This window comes from Drosophila albomicans, chromosome X (assembly GCF_009650485.2).
Source record: "Drosophila albomicans strain 15112-1751.03 chromosome X, ASM965048v2, whole genome shotgun sequence".
NCBI classification, from domain to species: domain Eukaryota; kingdom Metazoa; phylum Arthropoda; class Insecta; order Diptera; family Drosophilidae; genus Drosophila; species Drosophila albomicans.
Genome location: NC_047627.2, coordinates 2,227,605 through 2,246,802, shown reverse-complemented (window position 1 = coordinate 2,246,802; position 19,198 = coordinate 2,227,605). Strand labels below are relative to the sequence as shown.

At 38.6% G+C, this 19,198-nt stretch overlaps 1 protein-coding gene across 6 annotated transcripts in view; it reads right to left on the bottom strand.

The window, feature by feature from the left end:
* The window catches only part of LOC117576645 (microtubule-associated protein futsch), a 71,347-nt gene that overhangs the window by 20,897 nt on the left and 31,252 nt on the right, over positions 1-19,198 (bottom strand). For all 6 annotated transcript variants that reach the window (XM_052008466.1, XM_052008469.1, XM_034261591.2 and 3 more), the window contains exon 3: positions 9,733-9,831. In XM_052008466.1, the coding sequence (XP_051864426.1) occupies positions 9,733-9,831 (99 nt within the window). The remainder of the gene's footprint in view (positions 1-9,732; positions 9,832-19,198) is intronic.

Here is a 19,198-nt window from a genome sequence, read left to right as displayed (position 1 = left end):
TCTGTGAAAGCAGTTCTTCTATTGATGCAAATTTACGTTCAATAAATCCAATTGTTCATTAATTCTTTTTAACAATGCAGCCTACGTTTTTATTCGATTGTGATAAGAAAAACTTTTTGACATTTGTTGGCGTCACCATCACCATCACAATTACGATATGTATCAGATTAAGGTTTATTGAACTTTTCTGTACTATAAATAATAGCAATGGCACCTTAGGCCTTCAAAATATTCAATTCACAATAAAAATTTCAAATGTAACACTACTTTATAACTCATTATTAATTACTTAATTACACAACATTTTGTTGCATTCTGCGTTTCTCGCTAGCACTTTCAAAATTTCTACAACAGGTGACCTATCCTTAAATTTATACAACAGGTGGCGCCAGCAATCGTTGATGCTCTCGCTCTTCCAGCAACATGCCTTTGCAATTTAATCAAATTGTGAAACAAAAAAAGCTCGACGACGTGTATGAGCTGGGTCAAAGTTAATTGAACACAGTATTAAAGGGCGCATTAAACATTTATATTTTTAAATTGGATTTTCAATATACATAACATAGTAGAATGTACTATATAGTACGTATGTATGTGCGCATATGTATGTATAGTTGGTGTGCTTGGCAAAAGCTTGTGGATTCAAGCAGCTCGTTTGGTCTTTAGACCTCTTCACAACCCTTTTTCCGTGTACTCGTATCTTGCGATTCTCTTTCACTGCTAACCACGCAGAAATTTTATTATATGCGGTAAGCCAGATTCAAGCAAACGTTGTTGGCTTTGTGTCCCATGGTGGCTTGGTGGCAACTTGGTGGGTCAACATCACACCACACCACACCATATCAGACCACAGTGCGCCAAGCGCACTAATGAATAGCTAAAACGTCGAGTGGCAAGCGCACAAGAGGCTTGGATTACCAAACGCTTGAGTTGCCGGCTACAGAGAATCCAAGCATTAAGCACGCACACCAAATCAAGTGGCTTTAAATTGTCAGGCAGTGGGCGAGTTAACTGGGCTTTATTGTCCAAAGCATTTATTCTGCCATCCAGCTAGCCAACGAGTCAGCTTACATCTACCTCAGCCTCTGACTTCGCAGCTGACATGCAGTCGAGTGGAAATCATTTCATAAATCTTTAATTTTTATGGTTTAATTAAGTTTTTCTGTCAGTGCAAGTGAGTTTGGCCATTTGGTCAGTGAGTGTCCCATAAGCTGATGCGACGACGACGACGACGACCTTGCTGACGACCTTGCCGTGTCATTTGCCACCAACTACCAACTATCATAATCATCCATCCATTGGTTCAGTACTTACGATGAGTACTATATGTATTTCGAGTCGCTCCCTTAACTAAATGCTTTTATAGCGAGGCGCTGCTTGAATAATTTACGCATTTTCTGCACTAAATAGTAGTTGACAAAGCCGAAACGTGAAACGAGAAACAAGCGCACATGTCATGTCACTGCTGCCTCAAACACACACTCATTCGCATTACGTATGCGCCACATTAGCCCAACGGTCAAAAACAAAAAGAAAGAAGAAAAAAAAAACATCATCACAAAAAAGACGAACCAACGCCCGAAGTGCGACCAAGTGTGTGGAACTACGTATGGCTTCGCTCAAGCTTGAGGCCTATCCGAGCTGAAGCTATCCGTCCGTCTGTCCGTCCGTCTGTCCGTCCAGCTGTCCAACGTTGTGCGTTTATCCGGATCCCCGGCTCGTCTTCCCAACGCTCCGTTTATACTTACGTATGCACGTCGAGCTGTTTGCGTAGTCCTTGTGCTTTTTATAAATGATAATCTTTACAGCGACCTGCGTGCGGCTTATATTTATCAAGCATACGCACATATGCACAGATATGCACACACCCACACACACACACACACTCATGCACACCCATGCACACAATGTGTGCGCGTGTGTGTGAAACTCAGTGACATATTTATTGTGGTCTGGCGTTCGCAGTCTTTCACAGACCTACGTCAACCTGTGCGTATACGCAATTTATGAATTTAGGTTAGCAACTCGCGAGCGCCAGCAACAGGCGCGTGACAATAAATACGAAAGGTGTTTGCTGGTGTGTTAGCAACTCATTAACCTCCAGAGGAGTAAAACAATACGAACCAACCGCATAAATTGCAGCGAAACAAAAGAGCGAGCGAGCGAGACATAAATTCCAAGCTGAAGAGCAGCTCATATAGTATTAAGTAGCATGAGAACCGAACAATTGGCATACGCCTACCAAAGTGCTTGTTAATATTAAAAGCCGACTTTCCGTAAAGGAAATTGAATTGTATTTGCTATTGTGCGCTTAGCCATCTTATCCTTGAAAGTATTTTCAATTTTCTGTGTGTGTCCAACGACAAATGTCACTTAAAAACTTGGGCGACAAAAGCCACAAGCGACTAAAGAAAACAGATACAAACCAATAGGCTGATGGCAACGAATCGTGTTTTCGTTTTTCGGGAATGTGGAATGGCGAGTGGAAATCGCACTTAAAGAGCTGCAAAGTTTCAAAGCCATGAAAAGTTGCATCAAAGTGCGCCCACACAAAAAAAGTGTTCCCCTGTGTTACGATATCTCTCTCTCCCCAGCCGAAATAATGGCAGACTGGCGACATAAATGCATGCAGTAAACGGGCTTTGCCAAGGGGCGAAGAACCAGGTTTGTGTCAAGTGCAATTTTTCGCATTGCGACGGCCATTGAAAAGTTTTTTTTTTTTTGTTTTGTGAGCTCCTAACCCAAAATGGCGAACACCTAGCGTAGATTAACCGTTAATAACTACACTTTAATGGGCAGCATGCAAGTGGCAACTATGCCAAGCTGTTCAGACATTTTTTCCTCTCTTTCTTTTGCTTTTTCTATTTTTCTTTTTTTTTTTTGGTTCGAAACAAAACAAATTTGCATAACAACTGGCGGAAACTTTTTGTGTTTTATGATTCCATTTTTTTTTCTTCTTTTCTCCAGCTGCCTTTTTTTTGTGTTGCTTCTTTTTATGCCGGCCTGCAAAGTAATTACAGTTGGCGCCGGTCAGCACCCCCTCTCTCTCTCTCTCTCTCTCTCTCTCTGATTTTGCCACAGGACACCCACAAAAAAGGAAAGAAAAAACGAGAGCAAAGTTTGCTGTCAAGCCAGCGTGCAAAAGGGCGCACGTGTAAAAAAATAAAAAAAAAAACTTTCCAATGGCCACTTTTAGGTTCCTCCCCGGATCTACTAAAGCTACCTCCCCGAACCGAAAGTATTGAATTAAAGTTCTTAAAGTGCACTTGATGGATCCATCGAGCTGTAGCTACCGATAGCTGAATAGCTCATTGAATGACTTAAGCTGCACAGCTGCCCAGGAAATTCAATTATTCCGTCCGTTTCTTGACATTTCCAGGCAAAAAAAATCTACATTAATCGACATTCCTTAGATTGTGAACTATGGAATTTGCAATGAGTTTTCGCAATTGATTTCTTCTTCGAATTTAAAATAAGGTAATATTAAAAATAAGCAAAAAATAGTTATAAAATCTTTTCATTTCATTATACTATAAGTACTATAAATAATACATACAGTATTTTTAGTATTTTTAGTGGATTAGGTATATTTTGTGCATTTAGTATATATAGTATTTTCTACATTTCTTTCTTTCGATCAACATTAATTGACACTCCTAAGATGTCCATAAATATTGTGAACTATCGAATTAACAAAGAGTTTTCTCAATTGAGTTTTGCTTTTAAAAAAAGGTATTGCTAAAAATATATAATACATTTAATATGTATAAAATGTAAAATAAATATACTACATATATTATTTTCTATATTGTGATCTATTCAATTTTTAATCTTACCTAAATTATGTAATAGTAAAAGTAAATAAAAAATTGATGTAATCCTTTCATTTCGTTAGTAATTTAAGCATTTCTTTGTTGCTGGATATCTGAATGTGTTTGGCTGGTTTTTGTAAAGCCAATTGAAAGCCATATGGCTTAGCACGTGGCAAGCTTAAACCGCATAGTGCCCATGGCGTATGCTTCGTACCTTGGCCACTAATTAGACTGAGAGGGGAAGTTGGTTTAAAAGGCAGTTAACAGGTTGACAGCCTGGCTGCACAATTATGTAGCCAGCTTGGCCAGTAAAACGGGTTTTGGTTGGCTTAACCAAACTGAATATTCACGCATCAGGGACACGCGCGCATTGATTTATGCAATTTAAATGCGCTTTTGTGCAACAAAAACAACACATAGAAAAGCGAAAAAACAAAAATCTCGGGATGATATTTTAATTAGTTAGTTGTGGGAAATTGAATTAAATTTAATTCGACACGTGCCACGAAACATTTATCAATGCCACACGGCACATCATTAATCAGAAGTGGCTCGCCAAACACACACACATACAAACACGCATACATATATGAGGATATCAAACATGGGACATTGGTTGTCACTAGTAGTTGGCTTTCGTTGCATAAATCTTGATGCCGCATGCGATAATGATGATGAGCTGCCTCGCAGTCTTGCACTCTTTGCAATCTTGCTCTCTCTCTCTCTCTCTCTTTGGCTTTGTCTCTGTTAAACAAACCCAATAACATGTTGTAAGCATCAAAAAGGCTTTGGCAACTCGCCCAGTTGTCTGGCTCGTGCCTAGTGACTAGCGGCTCATGGCTCGTCTCGTCTCGGACATTTCATCTTGTGCCTCGACATTCTCCAATCTCATACCACAACTGTCCATCTTGTCCTGCTGCATAATTAAAAGCAATGCGCGACCGCAGCAAAGCCCCTCACAAAAAATGTCGCACGTCAGCTGTTCTGCTATCCCTTTCTCTCTCTCTCTTTCGAACTGACTCTTGTGTCAGGCACAGCATTGATAAGCGTCGCTGATATGAATTGACGTCTGTCAGCATGTTTGTCACACCCATCTACGAAAGGAGTGACGAACGGACGGATGGATGGATGGATGGATGTTGGCTGTCTGTGTTTGCTGCTTCGCTGGCTTTTCACTTTTTTTCACTGCACTTCTTTATAGTTTGTTTCCCCCCATTTCTTTCTTTATTGCTTGATTGTTTTCTGTTGTTGTTGTTGTTGTTTGCCTATCTCTGCTGCCAGTTATGTGTATGTCGCTGCCAAAGCGAACTCAGCTGAAGCGCATCGCACTAGTTCTTCTCTCCAGCTTCACAACTGCGACGTTTATATATGCAAATAAAGTCTGCCTGTCTGTCTACGCCAGCAGAAATGTGTGTGTTCCATGTCTGTCTCTCTCTCTCTTTCGTTTCTTTCTCTCATTCTGAATGACTGACTGACTGACTGGACGTCAGTCTGTTATTTGCTTAACTTTTGTCTGCGGGGGCGTTGGCGTTGGCGTGGCCATCTTATTGTATTTCTTCCGCCCACCTTCGTCTTGTTCTTCTTCTTCTTCCTCTAGTTCATCTTCCTCCCATTCGTCGTTGGTTGTGCCTGAATTATGCATGAGCTGCACACTCATTGTCAATATGGCCTTGTTCGTAACCATGCATATGTGAACCTCTCTTAACCGCTCTCTCGCTTTAGCGCTGTCTTCCTCTCCTTTCTAAATGCTTCCCAGGCTCTATCTATCTATCAATTTTGCATAGGTTTTAACTTAAGAATTTGTATGGCTTTAAAGGTTATGTGTGTGCATGTTAATGCCGTGTGCTTATGTGCGCTTTTGCAATCGGAATGTGTGTAAAGCTTGGATCATGTTCATTATTATTAGAATTGCAGCCAGTGGTTTTTGCTCCGGCATTCTATTATAATCATTAAAAAATTATGCTCATCTAGGCGCTATGAAAATTAGAAAGCAGCGAGTAGAGTAGACTTTTGAATTCTTGTTCGCTTATTAAAATCGAATAGTTAGAGAGTAGTTGAAATTCGAACAGTGTGAATTCATATTTTGGTAAATGATAAAGTTGGATACGTAATTCAATATGATAAAAGTAGTGAGCAACGAAATAGCGAGTGATTTTTGAATTCTTATTTCATTATGAAATGTGAAGTCCATGTTGAAAGCGAATACTTAGAGAATAGTTGAAATTCATACAGTTTATACTTGTATTTTGTTATATGATAAAGTTGAATACGGATTCCAATATAATAAAAGTAGATAGTAGCGAACAAAGTATTCCATGTAATGTACATCGATTCATTTCAAATAGATTGAGTAACGAGTGAAATTAAACCAATCAAATAAATTGTTGTTATAAGATGAAGTTTATGTGAAAAACGAATACTTAGCGAGCACTTTAAGTACATTGTTATATGATAAAGTCTATTTTGAAAACGAGTTCCAATAAAATAGAAGTAGCGAGTATTACAAGTAAAGTAACGAGTGGCTTTACACAGATTGTGCAACGAGGGAAATTCAACCACTAAAATAAATATCATAAGATTATTTCCACCAGCAACTGACGTCATTCCGACTATTAGACACCAAGGATCAAAACCACGAATCAGTTTTGAATGATGTAACCTTTGGCGTATCATCGCTGTCATTGTCTCTGGCAAGCTTTCACTTATCTTGACAAGAGTCTAAAACTAAAGATATGAACGAGTGCCTCCGAGCTTGTATATGTCTCAATTCAGGCATTATCGCAGCACAAGAGGCGAAAGGAGAGTGAAGAGAGGAGAAGGTGTTGCGCCTTTTGTATGAGGCTCCCTTGTAAAGTTTTGGACCGAACTTTGGCAAGTCCCACAAGGCAACTTAAGTAAACTGCATCAAATTCAATTTTGCAGCAACAAAACAAGAGGCAAGAAGCAACCAACGGACATAACTTGCTCGTTGTTGATGATAATGAAGGCGAGCGACGCTGTCGACGGAGTAGAAACCATAAAATATAAATTATGCGCTTGTTAACAAATGTTTGTAATTGCTCGAAAGTTGCCGCCACCCCATAAAAAAGAAACGAAACGAAGCGAGACGATGGACAACATTTTGAGGAAGGTTCAAAGCTGAAAGACTTCATACAGAAACATGAAAGGCAAAAGCGTATAACTGACATTGACAGGAGCCATAAAGCTCAAACTGAATCTGAGGCAGCTGCCAGCAGCTGATGGGATCCAACACAATGCGATTTCAGGTGGTCAGTGCCAGACCAGACCAGATTGAAGGGGGACACAATGAGGATGCTTTTGTCAGTTGAGGTGCTGACTTTTTATCGACTTGCCGCCGGATGGTTGAACCTTTAGCTCCTTTGTCAAATTAGAATCCCGTCGAGTCTTCAACAATACACACAAATATACATACACACACACACAAAGTGACAAGCGAGGCGTGTGCATCTTAAGATCTCGGCACAATTTGCAATTGCACATCAAGTGGCAGCGTCAACGCGGCCTTCGATGCCTATTCTTATGCAGCCGCACACAGCCAAGGCAAGCTTCATCATCATTATTATTATTATTATTATTGAGCCAAAAAGCTGGTTCTGTGCGTCCGACTCTTCAACATTCTTTTTTTTTTTGTTTGTTTGAGTAGTTTTGCAGCAGCGTAAACAAAATTGGAATGCGGAATTCGCTTCAGTCAAGTGCTCTCTCCCTGGACAATGGTAAAAAGGTGGCGAAAAAAACGAAAAATAACGAAAACAGAGGCATTGAGCTCAGGTGCTGTTCTCACACTTACCGCCAGGACTCTCAAGGACAGTGCCAGCAGTGCATATCATTGACAGCGTGCTGCGTTCTGCTGCGCTGCAAAGTATGCTACACTTTTTTCACATTTTTCCTTTTTTTTATTTTGTGCTAAAAGCAGCTCGCTCTCAGGTGCAAGTTTGAAGGAGCAAACATTTTGTGCATAGCTTTCGTTGTCCATGGCATTTCTAGTTTCAAACTAAACTTCACCATTAACCAGCCCCAAGAAGGCCAGCGAACATTATTCGCATTTCACATTGATTTTTAACATTTTGAAAATAAATAAAACAACTAGAAAAGCTTCAATGGAGTGCGCTCGACAACGATATAACCACCAAGACAGAGCGGTATTATTTTTAAAATACGCCGAATATTCTAAAAAATACTAAAAATATACCGAATTATATATTTAATATATCGATATATTATTATATTACTATTACAAAACAAAATATGGCAGATTGTCAGTCAATGCATATACCAAAAAATACAAAAATATATCAAATTATATATTTGGTATATTGATATACTATTACATTCAAAATATACCATAGAGTATAAAATATGATAGATTGTCAATCAAAGGCGATGCAGAAAAATACTAAAAGATTCCGAAGGCTGAACATCTCCATTGTTAACGATGATCAACAATACTATATACATGTAACAGAGGTGGAGGCCAGTCGATACACCTTATCGGTATCGGATGGCATCAGTAAATCGAAAGGCACAAAGCTATCGGTGTCTTCATTCGTCAGTAGTAGATCATCAGTTGTTGAAAGTAGAGCATCAATCGTAAGAAGTTGAACAGCAGTCGTGAAAAGTAGAACAGTAGAAGCAGTACTCGTCTGTCGACACTAGGAAGTAGTATTATTTAAGTTCATCCAACTGCACTGTTACTATTATTATCAGAGATGGAAAGCGTTTTTCGGAAACTTTAACAAAATTACCCATTTTAAGAGTCGAATTCGAAGGTTAATTCTGATTACTCAATGCACTTGAAAATCATCGTTTATGTAACAATTGAACTCGCTTTATGGCATTTGCTTGAATAAAGCTGTTTGTGATTGCTTTGAGAGTGCGACACATACGGGGGACGACTTGCAGCAGCAACCTGTGTGTCAAGTGCAATTTTGCAGGCAACGCAAATTGTTTGCCTTACTGCTATACAAATAGAAACACACACATAGCGAGTGCTACGAATAGGTATTTGCACTACATCATCAGCATGGCAATCATTATTGTCATCGTCATCGTCATCGTCATCAGCACAAAGAGCAGCGAGCGGAGGGTGGAAGGGAAGGGGAACCCAGAAAAAGAAGAAAATGCTCGCTCGATGCAGTGCAGCCACTTGAATGCATTTCAACAACGTTTCCGACTAATCCGCAAAGACAACAAGAATGGGGGCCGCCCCACACAATTCCCGACACTTGGCTGGCTTTTTATACCCTGTACTTGAAATAGTTCACCAAACGGGGAATGGCAGAAGCATTGAAATTGTCCAAAGAGTATCTTCAAGTTGAGCATTGGCACGTTGTTGTTGCCTGTGACTGGCAGCGCTTGGGCAAATGAAAATGAAAATGAAAACGAAAATGAAAATGCATCGCTCTCCGATTTGGATTTATCACACAAAAGGCAAACAACACAAAAACAAAGCTCAGGCTGTCAGGGCTTGAATGCTGCTGCTGCTGCTGTTGTTACAAAGACAATTGTTATAATTTGTTAGGATAACTTTGCAATTTTCCGTTTGTGTTTCGCTGAATGGGCTAATTTAATAGTCACAACAATTTGCAATTCGCAAGCGTCAATTTTCATTTTGTTAAATCATTATTTGCTTGACATAACCCCGCGTTCAACTTTTCAACACTTTGCGCGCTCCAAAGGCCAAGTTTGTCAGCCAAATTAATTTGTTCGTTATGTTTTCTATGTTGTCCCTTCACTTTTTTTTTGTTTTTGTTTTTTTGATATATTTTTGCTAATGAGCTGACAGTTGCGCTCCGTTAAGGTTCTGCTACTGCCAATTAGACGACGGTCTGTCTCTCACTCTCTCACTCTCTTTCTCGCTGTTTGATTGACTGTCCTTCCATTCATTTGACATTTGACTTACCATGACGCGCCTCCTCGCCCTCGGGTGCATGTTGTGTAATTGTATTGAGCTCCTCTTCCAAGTCGACATGACAATCGGATACGTCCCAGGAGAGGAAACCTGCAAATGACATAAAAGCAAAGAGATAGTAAATAGGTGAACGGCACATGATAATTCACTCTTCTACGGGCGAGCACACAAAAGGTCGCCCCCAAAATATATATAAAGGAATTCAATCGATTCGATTTGCTTATGATATGAACTGAAGCGAGAATCGTACCTTAATAAATTAAATTGAATTTGTACACACACACATATGATTTCACGTTGAAAACAAAGTTCTTTAGAGTGCATTAATCTAATTTTGATGCTCAACCACAAGAGAACATTAATCAAATGCGTGAATACCTGAATGAGAGAATTTGTCAAAGCCTAATCTGCTGTTCTTAAGAGGCTTTTCTTTATCAGCACAAGAGCCGGCTAATGACTAAAGAGAAATCTTTAGTGATTAGCTGTGGGACTTGCGACTGTAATGTAATTAATTTGCTCCGCCACGCTAATTACAGCTTGCAATTGTTTTGAGCTTCGAGTGTATACCCAGCAGACATGCATGACAAGACCGAATTGCATTCATTATACGCATATTATTAGAACAATGCATAATACATATATGTATACTATATTCGATGTGTTGACCAGCTGCCATCTTGTGGCTAATTTATCAATGCTGCCACAGCATATGCAACATTTCATTAATTTTATAATTACAAAGTGTGGTTTACACGCAGGTTTGTTGCCAATTTAATAAACGAGCAACATGAGAGAAGCGCACAACAAAAACCGAGAAGAACAAGTAAGATAGCTACAATCCAGTATGCTCGACAGTGAGATACTCACTACACATTTTCACTAGGAGGTGAACATTGCGGTATCATTATTGAAATATATTAAAAAATACTAAATATACTGTATATTTAAAAATAATAATATAATAGTAGATTCAAAATATACCAAAGGAGCAACACAATGCGGTATAATTCTTAAAAGATACCTAGTATACTTAAAATACTAAAATATACCAAAGGTTCTTTTTGGTATATCGGTATACTATTACATTCAAAATATTCTATGGAGTACAAAATATGCCAAAGCATATACCAAAATATACTAAAATATACCGAAGGCTGATCAAGAATATTATACTTTATGGAGTCGGTTACATATAGTACATTTCCTGGAGGAATTGTTATCCTTCTACTCTATGGGTAGCGGGAACGCTGAAGGGAACTCGAGACACGTTACGTATACGCCATGTATGCTATACACGAGAATGCGGCTAGAGTGTTTTGTTTTGTTGCTGGCGCTTTTGATATTTATTTATATATATAGTACTACTAGTTGGCATTCCACTATATGTGTTACCACCCCGTTACCAGTTGGCCCTTTTGTATTATGTCATTTAGTAAACAAATTAAGTCAGACCACGAGTGTGTCTCTATGTATGTGTGTGTGTGAGTGTGTGTGACCTAGAAGCAACTTCAACGTAAGTATTTGCAAATACAAATAGAATAATGGTTGCCCCTCTTCTTCACCACAGAAAAAACACAAGTGCATCATTAGCCATTTCTTTGCCCATTTTTGTTGCTGTTGCCATTTAAATCTATTTGCTTGGGCTTTCATTTTTTTTGGCATGTTATTTATTTCTGCACTGTAGCGAGTAAATATTTAAACTAGAAAATCCAATTTGCAGCTATCTCTCAAAATCTGCATACTTTTAATTACTGCATTATCCACATTAAATATTTGCAAATTAAGTTTACATTGGAGAAGGGAGCTGAAAAAAAAAAACGAAGAGATTGCAAATTATTTCTAAGCCAACTCGTGGAATTTAATGAGCAGCAGAAGCATGTGCATGTGCAGCTCAGATCGGACCCATTGCTATGAATAACTTATTATAATGATGCCTTAATGAGTGCTTAACTTTCATTTTTTATGCTCACTGCCTGCCGCCAGAGACTGTAAGCCTCGACTGTCTCATGTTAATGTGCATAAAGCTCATGCAAATGAAGCTGTCAACTCGGGCCCAACCCAAGTGTTTGGCAAGATGGATACACAGATTGCCAGAGCACTCCTTTTATTTTTATTTTGTATCTCCTTAATGCCTACCTAAAGTTTTATTACTTTGCCAAAGTGCTCATAAAATTGTGAAAGTGTCAGGTGAGATTCACTTGCAGATCACAAGTTGATCGAATTAAGTTGTCAAATGAGTAATTTTTAAATTGAATTAAATAACTTGAAGTAAAGAAAATACTTTGCAGTACTCTTTTTTATACTTTAAAATTTTGCTACAGACAATAATAACAACAGTATTTATGATTTCTGAGAAATTGGTTTCGATAGGAAAAAGTTTTAGAAATTATTTAAGAAATACTTCTGTATAGGCAAATTACGTCTACTTCAATTGGGTATACTTTGATCTCTATGCTATATTTCGAATGTACTACTTCAGCGATATATCATATATGTATGGCCTTCTGTATTTATTAGTAGATTGCGAAATGTTATTTGATATATTTTAAGAATAATATCACATTGTTTTGATTTTATTTACAAAATATGGCATTCTGAAATTGAATTGAAGATTTTGAAAATCTTGAAGGATTGTTTGCAGTTCATTTGCTTTGCACTTTAGCAAAGTTCTCTAAGGAAATCCATTCGATTAGAAGAAAGGCAGCGTCACTTATCGCATTCATTTCAATTACCAATTCCATCAAATTCATTGTAAGCAGCTTTTCCCCCTTCCCCCTGTAGTAAATAAATGGCAAAGTTGGCAAACAATCTGCGATCTCTAAGACCAGTTTTCTCTGCTCAGATAAAAGGTAATAGAATTTGGTTGGCTGAATAAGTTTGCTGTCTCTTTTTCTCTCCATCTCTCTCTTGATTCCCCTTTTTAGCATTCTCCTTTGCTGCACACTGTTGAGCAATTTGCACAAATGGCTGGCAACAGCAACAAAAGGTAATGCTCACAAAAAAAAGAGAAATATACAAAAATATATATGTATATAAAGGGAGGAGAAAGAAAAAAAGCGCAAAAACAACAACAACAATAGCGTGTGGCATAAAAATGTAAAATCTTAACACTTTTCAGGCCCACGAAGGGACACACAGGACTAACATACACACACACAAATACACAGAGAGAGAGAGAGAGAAAGAGACGAGCACATATTGTGAGCCGGATCAGAATATTGTGCGGGCAAACAAAAAAGAAGCAGAGCAACAATAAGGATAAAAGAGCGAAAGAGCAGGTCGTGGGGTAAGGCAGCGTCCAAAGCGCCTACAGCGATTGCACAAAAATAATGAGGAAACGCGCAGGATATGCGACGTCACACACACACATACACATACACGTACACAACTAAAGGATGTGTGTGTGAGTTGTGGACGCTCTCTTGAGCAATCATCGGGCGAATGAAGCCACTCAGACGCTGGAACAGAGCACAGAATTGTGGCCACCTCGCTGCTGTCTGTAGGCAACGGAAAGAGTCTGAGCGCCAGGTGGCGCCACAATGCCATGTCCCATGTATGTTTGTGTGTGTGTGTGTGTGTATGTGTGTGCGGTATTTGCGAGAATGTTCGCACATTCATTTAGTATTTATGCGTTGATATCTGCGAGTGAGACTTCAATTTTTCATGTGCGCCTGTGTGTGTGTGTGTGTGTGTGTTGTAGGTGAAGATGCCACTCATTTATTTATATAATTTCTTGCTCAGCTCGCGCTTGAGTTGCGCATCATTGTCAAGTGTTTAATTTGCGACCTTTGCTTTCTTCTCTCTCCCACTATCCCACTTACTCGCTCTCTCTCTCTATCTCTCACTCTCATTGGCGAGCTAAGAATGGGAAATGAATGAATGGAGCATCGCTGTTCCTTATTATTGTATTACGCAATGTAACGCAGTCCCTAACAAATGTTCTTAATTTCGGGTTAAATCACAGCAGTAATATATGATATGTAATCTTAACTGGGATTGTTAGGAACAAGTACAATTAAAGTGAACGAACTGAATAAGTTCACTTTTATTGTTCTTTTTTGTCAAGTTCAATTTTGATCTAGTTAGTTACTTCCCTCTGGTTCAGTTGCTTCATTTTGTTCTTTAGCTCTTTCTTTAAGATCTGGAGTTAATTTCAAGATAAATCACAGCAATAATATATGTATAATCTGTCGGTCTTACATGATGTGTTACAAATGAACACAAAAGGAACTATTCCATAAAATGAACGAACGGAATAAGTTCACATTTATCTTTTTTATTTGACTAGTTTAATTTTGTTCTTTAGCTCTTTTTTTCAGGTGTTAACTTCTAATCTTAAGCTCGTTCTTGTTCATATGTTCCATTTTCTATAATTCCTACTTTTGCTCTTCGATGAATTATCTAAGTCGTACATCTATCTAAGAACTGTGACAACTTTTTTCTTGTATATTGAGCTTTAAAGTTACATAACATAAATTACGTAAATTAGCAGTTTAAAATTTAAAATAAAAATTCAAAGCTATACAAAACGAAAGTACAATACATCCTATAAAAATATTAAAGGCTATATTTGGTATATTTATATACTGTTACGTTCAAATTATACCATCGAGTATAAATTATACTAAACCAAAATGGCTTTAAGCGATTGCAATCGAACGATAAATGAATTCGAACAATGAACAAAGATGGGAACAAAATCAAACAACATAATTGTCTGATTAAAAATGAACGAACGAACTAATTCAACAAATTGAATAATTTGTAAATAAGCGTAGTCACGAAATCACTCTCATTAGATTGTCTAATAAATGTATTAAGGTTCAATCGTTAATGGCACAACCAAGGCAAGTGTTAAAATAGTTTATCGAAAGCAACAAATCCTGAGCGCAGCTCATAAAATGTTCGCATTACTTGTGTGATTATTGCATTACATGGATTTTGGTTTGTGATGATGGAGGAATAGCATTTTGATTGAGTGCTTGGCTGGCTTGTTGACACAATTCATGTTAATCAGCGCTGGGGATATTACGAAATCTGTGTTTTGTTTTTTTTCTACTGTTTTTTTTTTTTTTTTTGTTGTAGTTATTTTGTTGTGTTGACGGTTATGCCGCAAGCGGAGGCATGTCAACTGACAAAAGCCTGTGGCAGCTTGCAGCTGACTTCCGCTGTCAGCTGACGGCTTGTCAACTGCTGATATGATGCCGTCCGCCCAGGTACATTCCCTTTACTATCAGGCTACGCTGTTGATTGAGTTGCTGTCATCGTTGTCGGGATGGAGCGTGGAGTGTGTAAAGGGAGAGAAGGTAGAGGGAGGAGGCAGGCAAAAACAGGCTCAAAACTGTACTATGATGCACTTGTTTGCACAAATAGTTGCATAATTTTGTGCACTCGTGTTAAAAGCCACTCAACGTTTTGGCGGGCGGAGAGAAGAGGCGAGCAGGAGGCAGCATCAACATCAGCATCAGCAGCTAGTTTGCCGGATGCGCGTTCGGCGTGTTGATTTTGATGTAGCTAAAAAGCCACTTGTCGTTTGTTGGCTGCTCTTCAAGTCTGTGCGCGTTGAACAAGTTTGCACAGCCAAATGAATGTGGCAAGCCTCTGACTCTGCCTCCGACTGACTCTCTCGCTCTTGCTTCCGGTCTTCCTTCCTTTTTGCCATTCGACGACGCGACGCGACGCGACGCAACGCGTCGGTTGCAACAATCTTTCGTGAAGCGAAAGCGACAGCCCCAAAAGGGCCAAATGTTTTGCAATGCATAAATAAATACATTAAAAAGAAATTAAACACTCAACTGCCCCTAATTGCGTATTAAGTGCTCTGCAAATTTGCTACCCTCTCCTCCTCCTCCTCCTCCTCCACTTCCCTTCATAGTGGTTGCATCCACAATCTAGACGTGGTTCAAGTGCCCGCCAGCTACCTATCTGACTAGTATAGTTGAGTAGTTGAGCAGCTATTCAGCTCAGACAAGTGCCCAAAAGCGAAACGAAAAGTCAGATGTACACATATATATTATATATATGTATATATGGAAGTTTATTTCAATCAAACTGAATATTTGACTTGCTGGCTCATAACATATGCAGGTCCGTTCCCAATTTTGCGCTTAGATTGAAATCCCAAACAAGTAAACAACTTTTTTGACCCCAAAATAAGTAGTCAGAGTTGGCAAAGATTTCCTATTCTTCTTAGTCAAAAAACTAGATTTAGAGCAGACTAATCGAAATAGTCGGCATAATCGACGTGGAATCATTCGTTTGGCATAAATTATATAGCGTTAAAGTTGGTGGAAGAAGAAACTGTAACTGTGGCAATCTATATAAATGGAAGAAGGGTTTATGAAAGTTGAATATACAGCAAGCAACTTTGGACAGTTCTGACAGATGAAAACAGCTGACAAGCCAAAAAGCCAGAGTGTGTGTGTGCGTGAATGAATGAATACTCAAGTGAGTTCATTGTGGTTGCTGCAACTTTTAATAATTCGCTGAATCGCTGAATCGCTGACTCGCTGGACGCAAACAATCGAGTGGGGCTCAGCCAAAGGCCGAGATAAGAGTCAAAATAACCAACGAGTAAGTAAGCTACAATCGAGTGTGCTCGACTGTGAGATACTCGCTACCCAAGCTTAAACAATGCGGTATTAATATTAAAATGTACCATCATAATAAATCGCTAAAATGCTAAAAATATACCATCGACTATATTTAGAATAAGTATGTATATACTAAACTAACTGGTATATACAATAATGCTATTCTTAAAATATATCACAAACTATAATTGGTATATTTATAGAGTACTACATCCAAAATATACCACCGAGTGAAAATATACCGAGCTGTGAGCCAAAACATATACCGAAAATACTAAAATATACCGAAGGCTACATCGTCTCGACTGTTGACGCTGATCTGGAATATATGTATATACTTTATGAGGTCCGAGATGACTTCTTCCTCCTGTTACATACATTTCATGGGGCCACAAAATTATAATACCCTTCTACCCTATGGGTAGCTGGTATAAAAACAGCAGCAACATTTTTAAAAGAGTGGGTGAAGGAAATAGTCGTGTGCAAAGAAAATGAGAGACTGGGCATGAGAATGAATATGTAAATGAGAGCGAAAACAATGCTGCGCCTGATTGGACACTACTGATAAAATAAAAGCATGATGACGATAAGCACGGATAGGCCAACTGATTGTGTGTGTACTATGTGAGAGTGTGCGAGTGTGTGTGTGGGGGGTTCACTTGTTTTTCGCGCCATAGCAGATACGACAATTAAAGGTCCAGGCATAGTCAGTGAGCCAAGGCCAGATACACTCCAGCGATATATAATTGCCGATAAGGAATGTAATTAATTGCCGCAAGCCTAATTTATGAGTCGAAAAATGACAACAGCAAGAGCAAAGCCAAAGAAGAACGCTTTTATTAAGCCAGTCAGCCGCCAGCCTGAGAAAGTAATATTTATAATAACCATAAATTTGATTACCTGTCAAGCATAAGTACTTTAAGTACTTTTACTCGAACAAAGAAAGAGACTTGAAACGAAAAAGGTCAGCTGCTTCAACTTTAAGAAACATACTATAGAGGTAACTTGAAACTCCTTGAAAACTATTTTAATCCGAGGCACTGGACACGCATGTGAAAAGCTGTTCGAGCCTCGTCTCGTGAACTTACAACTTTTTGAGGTGATGCAAACAAAATCGACAGAACTATTCCTAAAAATCGCTTTGCTATGGAATTGCGTCAGCCTTGGATCCTGCGTCATTCATTGTTGAGTCATTTTGGATAAATATATTAATGTGGGCGCTTCGTCTTGTTCATCATGACGTATGCGCAATTTGGTGTGAAGTGATGTCCCTCCCAATGGCTAATCAATGTTAATGGTTTAGTTCAAAATTACCCAAAGAGAGCGAAGACGAGCAATCAAAGCAAACACAAAGGCGAAGCGCTCTAAAGTTGAGAAGAACTCAAGGACTCTGCCTCGCAAAAATATATTTGGAGCGTAAAAGTTTTGTGCTGAGTGTAACATGAGATATGGAATACAAATGCTAAATGCGCACATTTATTAGAATTAGACACACGATGGGGATGCTGATGCTCTGCCTGAAATACGGCAACGACAAGCCGCAAAATGTGTAACGCATGAAATAAAAAAAAGGAGGCAAAAAAAAAGATGTAATAATAAACAAGCGCTCGCAAATTTGCCTCGCACGCGCAGACGATGGGACAGAGCGGGGTCGCATATAAAATATGCAGCAGCTGACAAACGCAAATGAAAATTGTGTGCTGTCCAGCAACACACACACGTACACCCACGCACACTTGTACACAAGTTACGGAGGCTCCACTACGAGTTTCTGCAAATTGAAGGTTGAACCTTTTGGGGGACCAGGTAAAGGGCATGACGGAGGAAGATGCACAGACGAAGTCTGAGGCACTAGTGCGAATAACGCGTAGCATTCATATAATTTATGCCAGTTTATCGATTTGCACAAAATATGAGTAAAATACTCCAAATAAAATACTAACACTTTATGGTCGCCGCATAAATTGTGCATAAATATTTCTCTGTAGCTTTTCTCTCCTCTCTGTTGCTTGTGGCTTTTTCTATTTGCTGGCATTATTATTACGCATACGCCACGTGGCGTGGCACTAAGCAAATGAACATTTCACTGCCTAGCCAATAAAAAGTGCATAAATGTTTGAAGTATGATATGCATGTATTTTCATTTTATTATTTGCTCAGATATTAAATTTAATTTTGAACCGATATCCCAGCATCGAAACAAGTTGCAACTAAAGTCGATAAGCATATATATTCTTGATGATGTCCTTCTGTACGTATATTGTTGCATATTGGTATACCAAATATAGACATCAGTATATTCTGGTATTTTTTATAGTTAATATTTTTCTCTATAAGCAACGAGACGATATAGTCATGTCCTTCAGTTTGTCCGCCTATCGTAGTATATCGGTATACCAAATATAGACTTCGGTATATTTCTAGTATTTTTCTCGATCAACGACGAGACAATGTAGGCGAGTCCGTTTGTCTGTATATCGCAGTATATCAATATACCAAATATGGACTTTGGTATATTTTAGTAATTTTTTAGTATTTCGTATTTTTTGCGATCAGCGACGAGACGATATTACCATGTCCTTCTGTTCGTCCGCATATCGTAGTATATCGGTATACCAAATATAGACTTCGGTATATTTCTAGTATTTTTCTCGATCAACGACGAGACAATGTAGGCGAGTCCGTTTGTCTGTATATCGCAGTATATCAATATACCAATTATGCACTTTGGTATATTTTAGTAATTTTTGGTATTTCTTATTTTTTTGTGATCAACGACGAGACGATATTACCATGTCCTTCTGTTTGTCTGCATTTCGTAGTATATCGGTATACCAAATATAGACTTTGGTATATTTCTAATA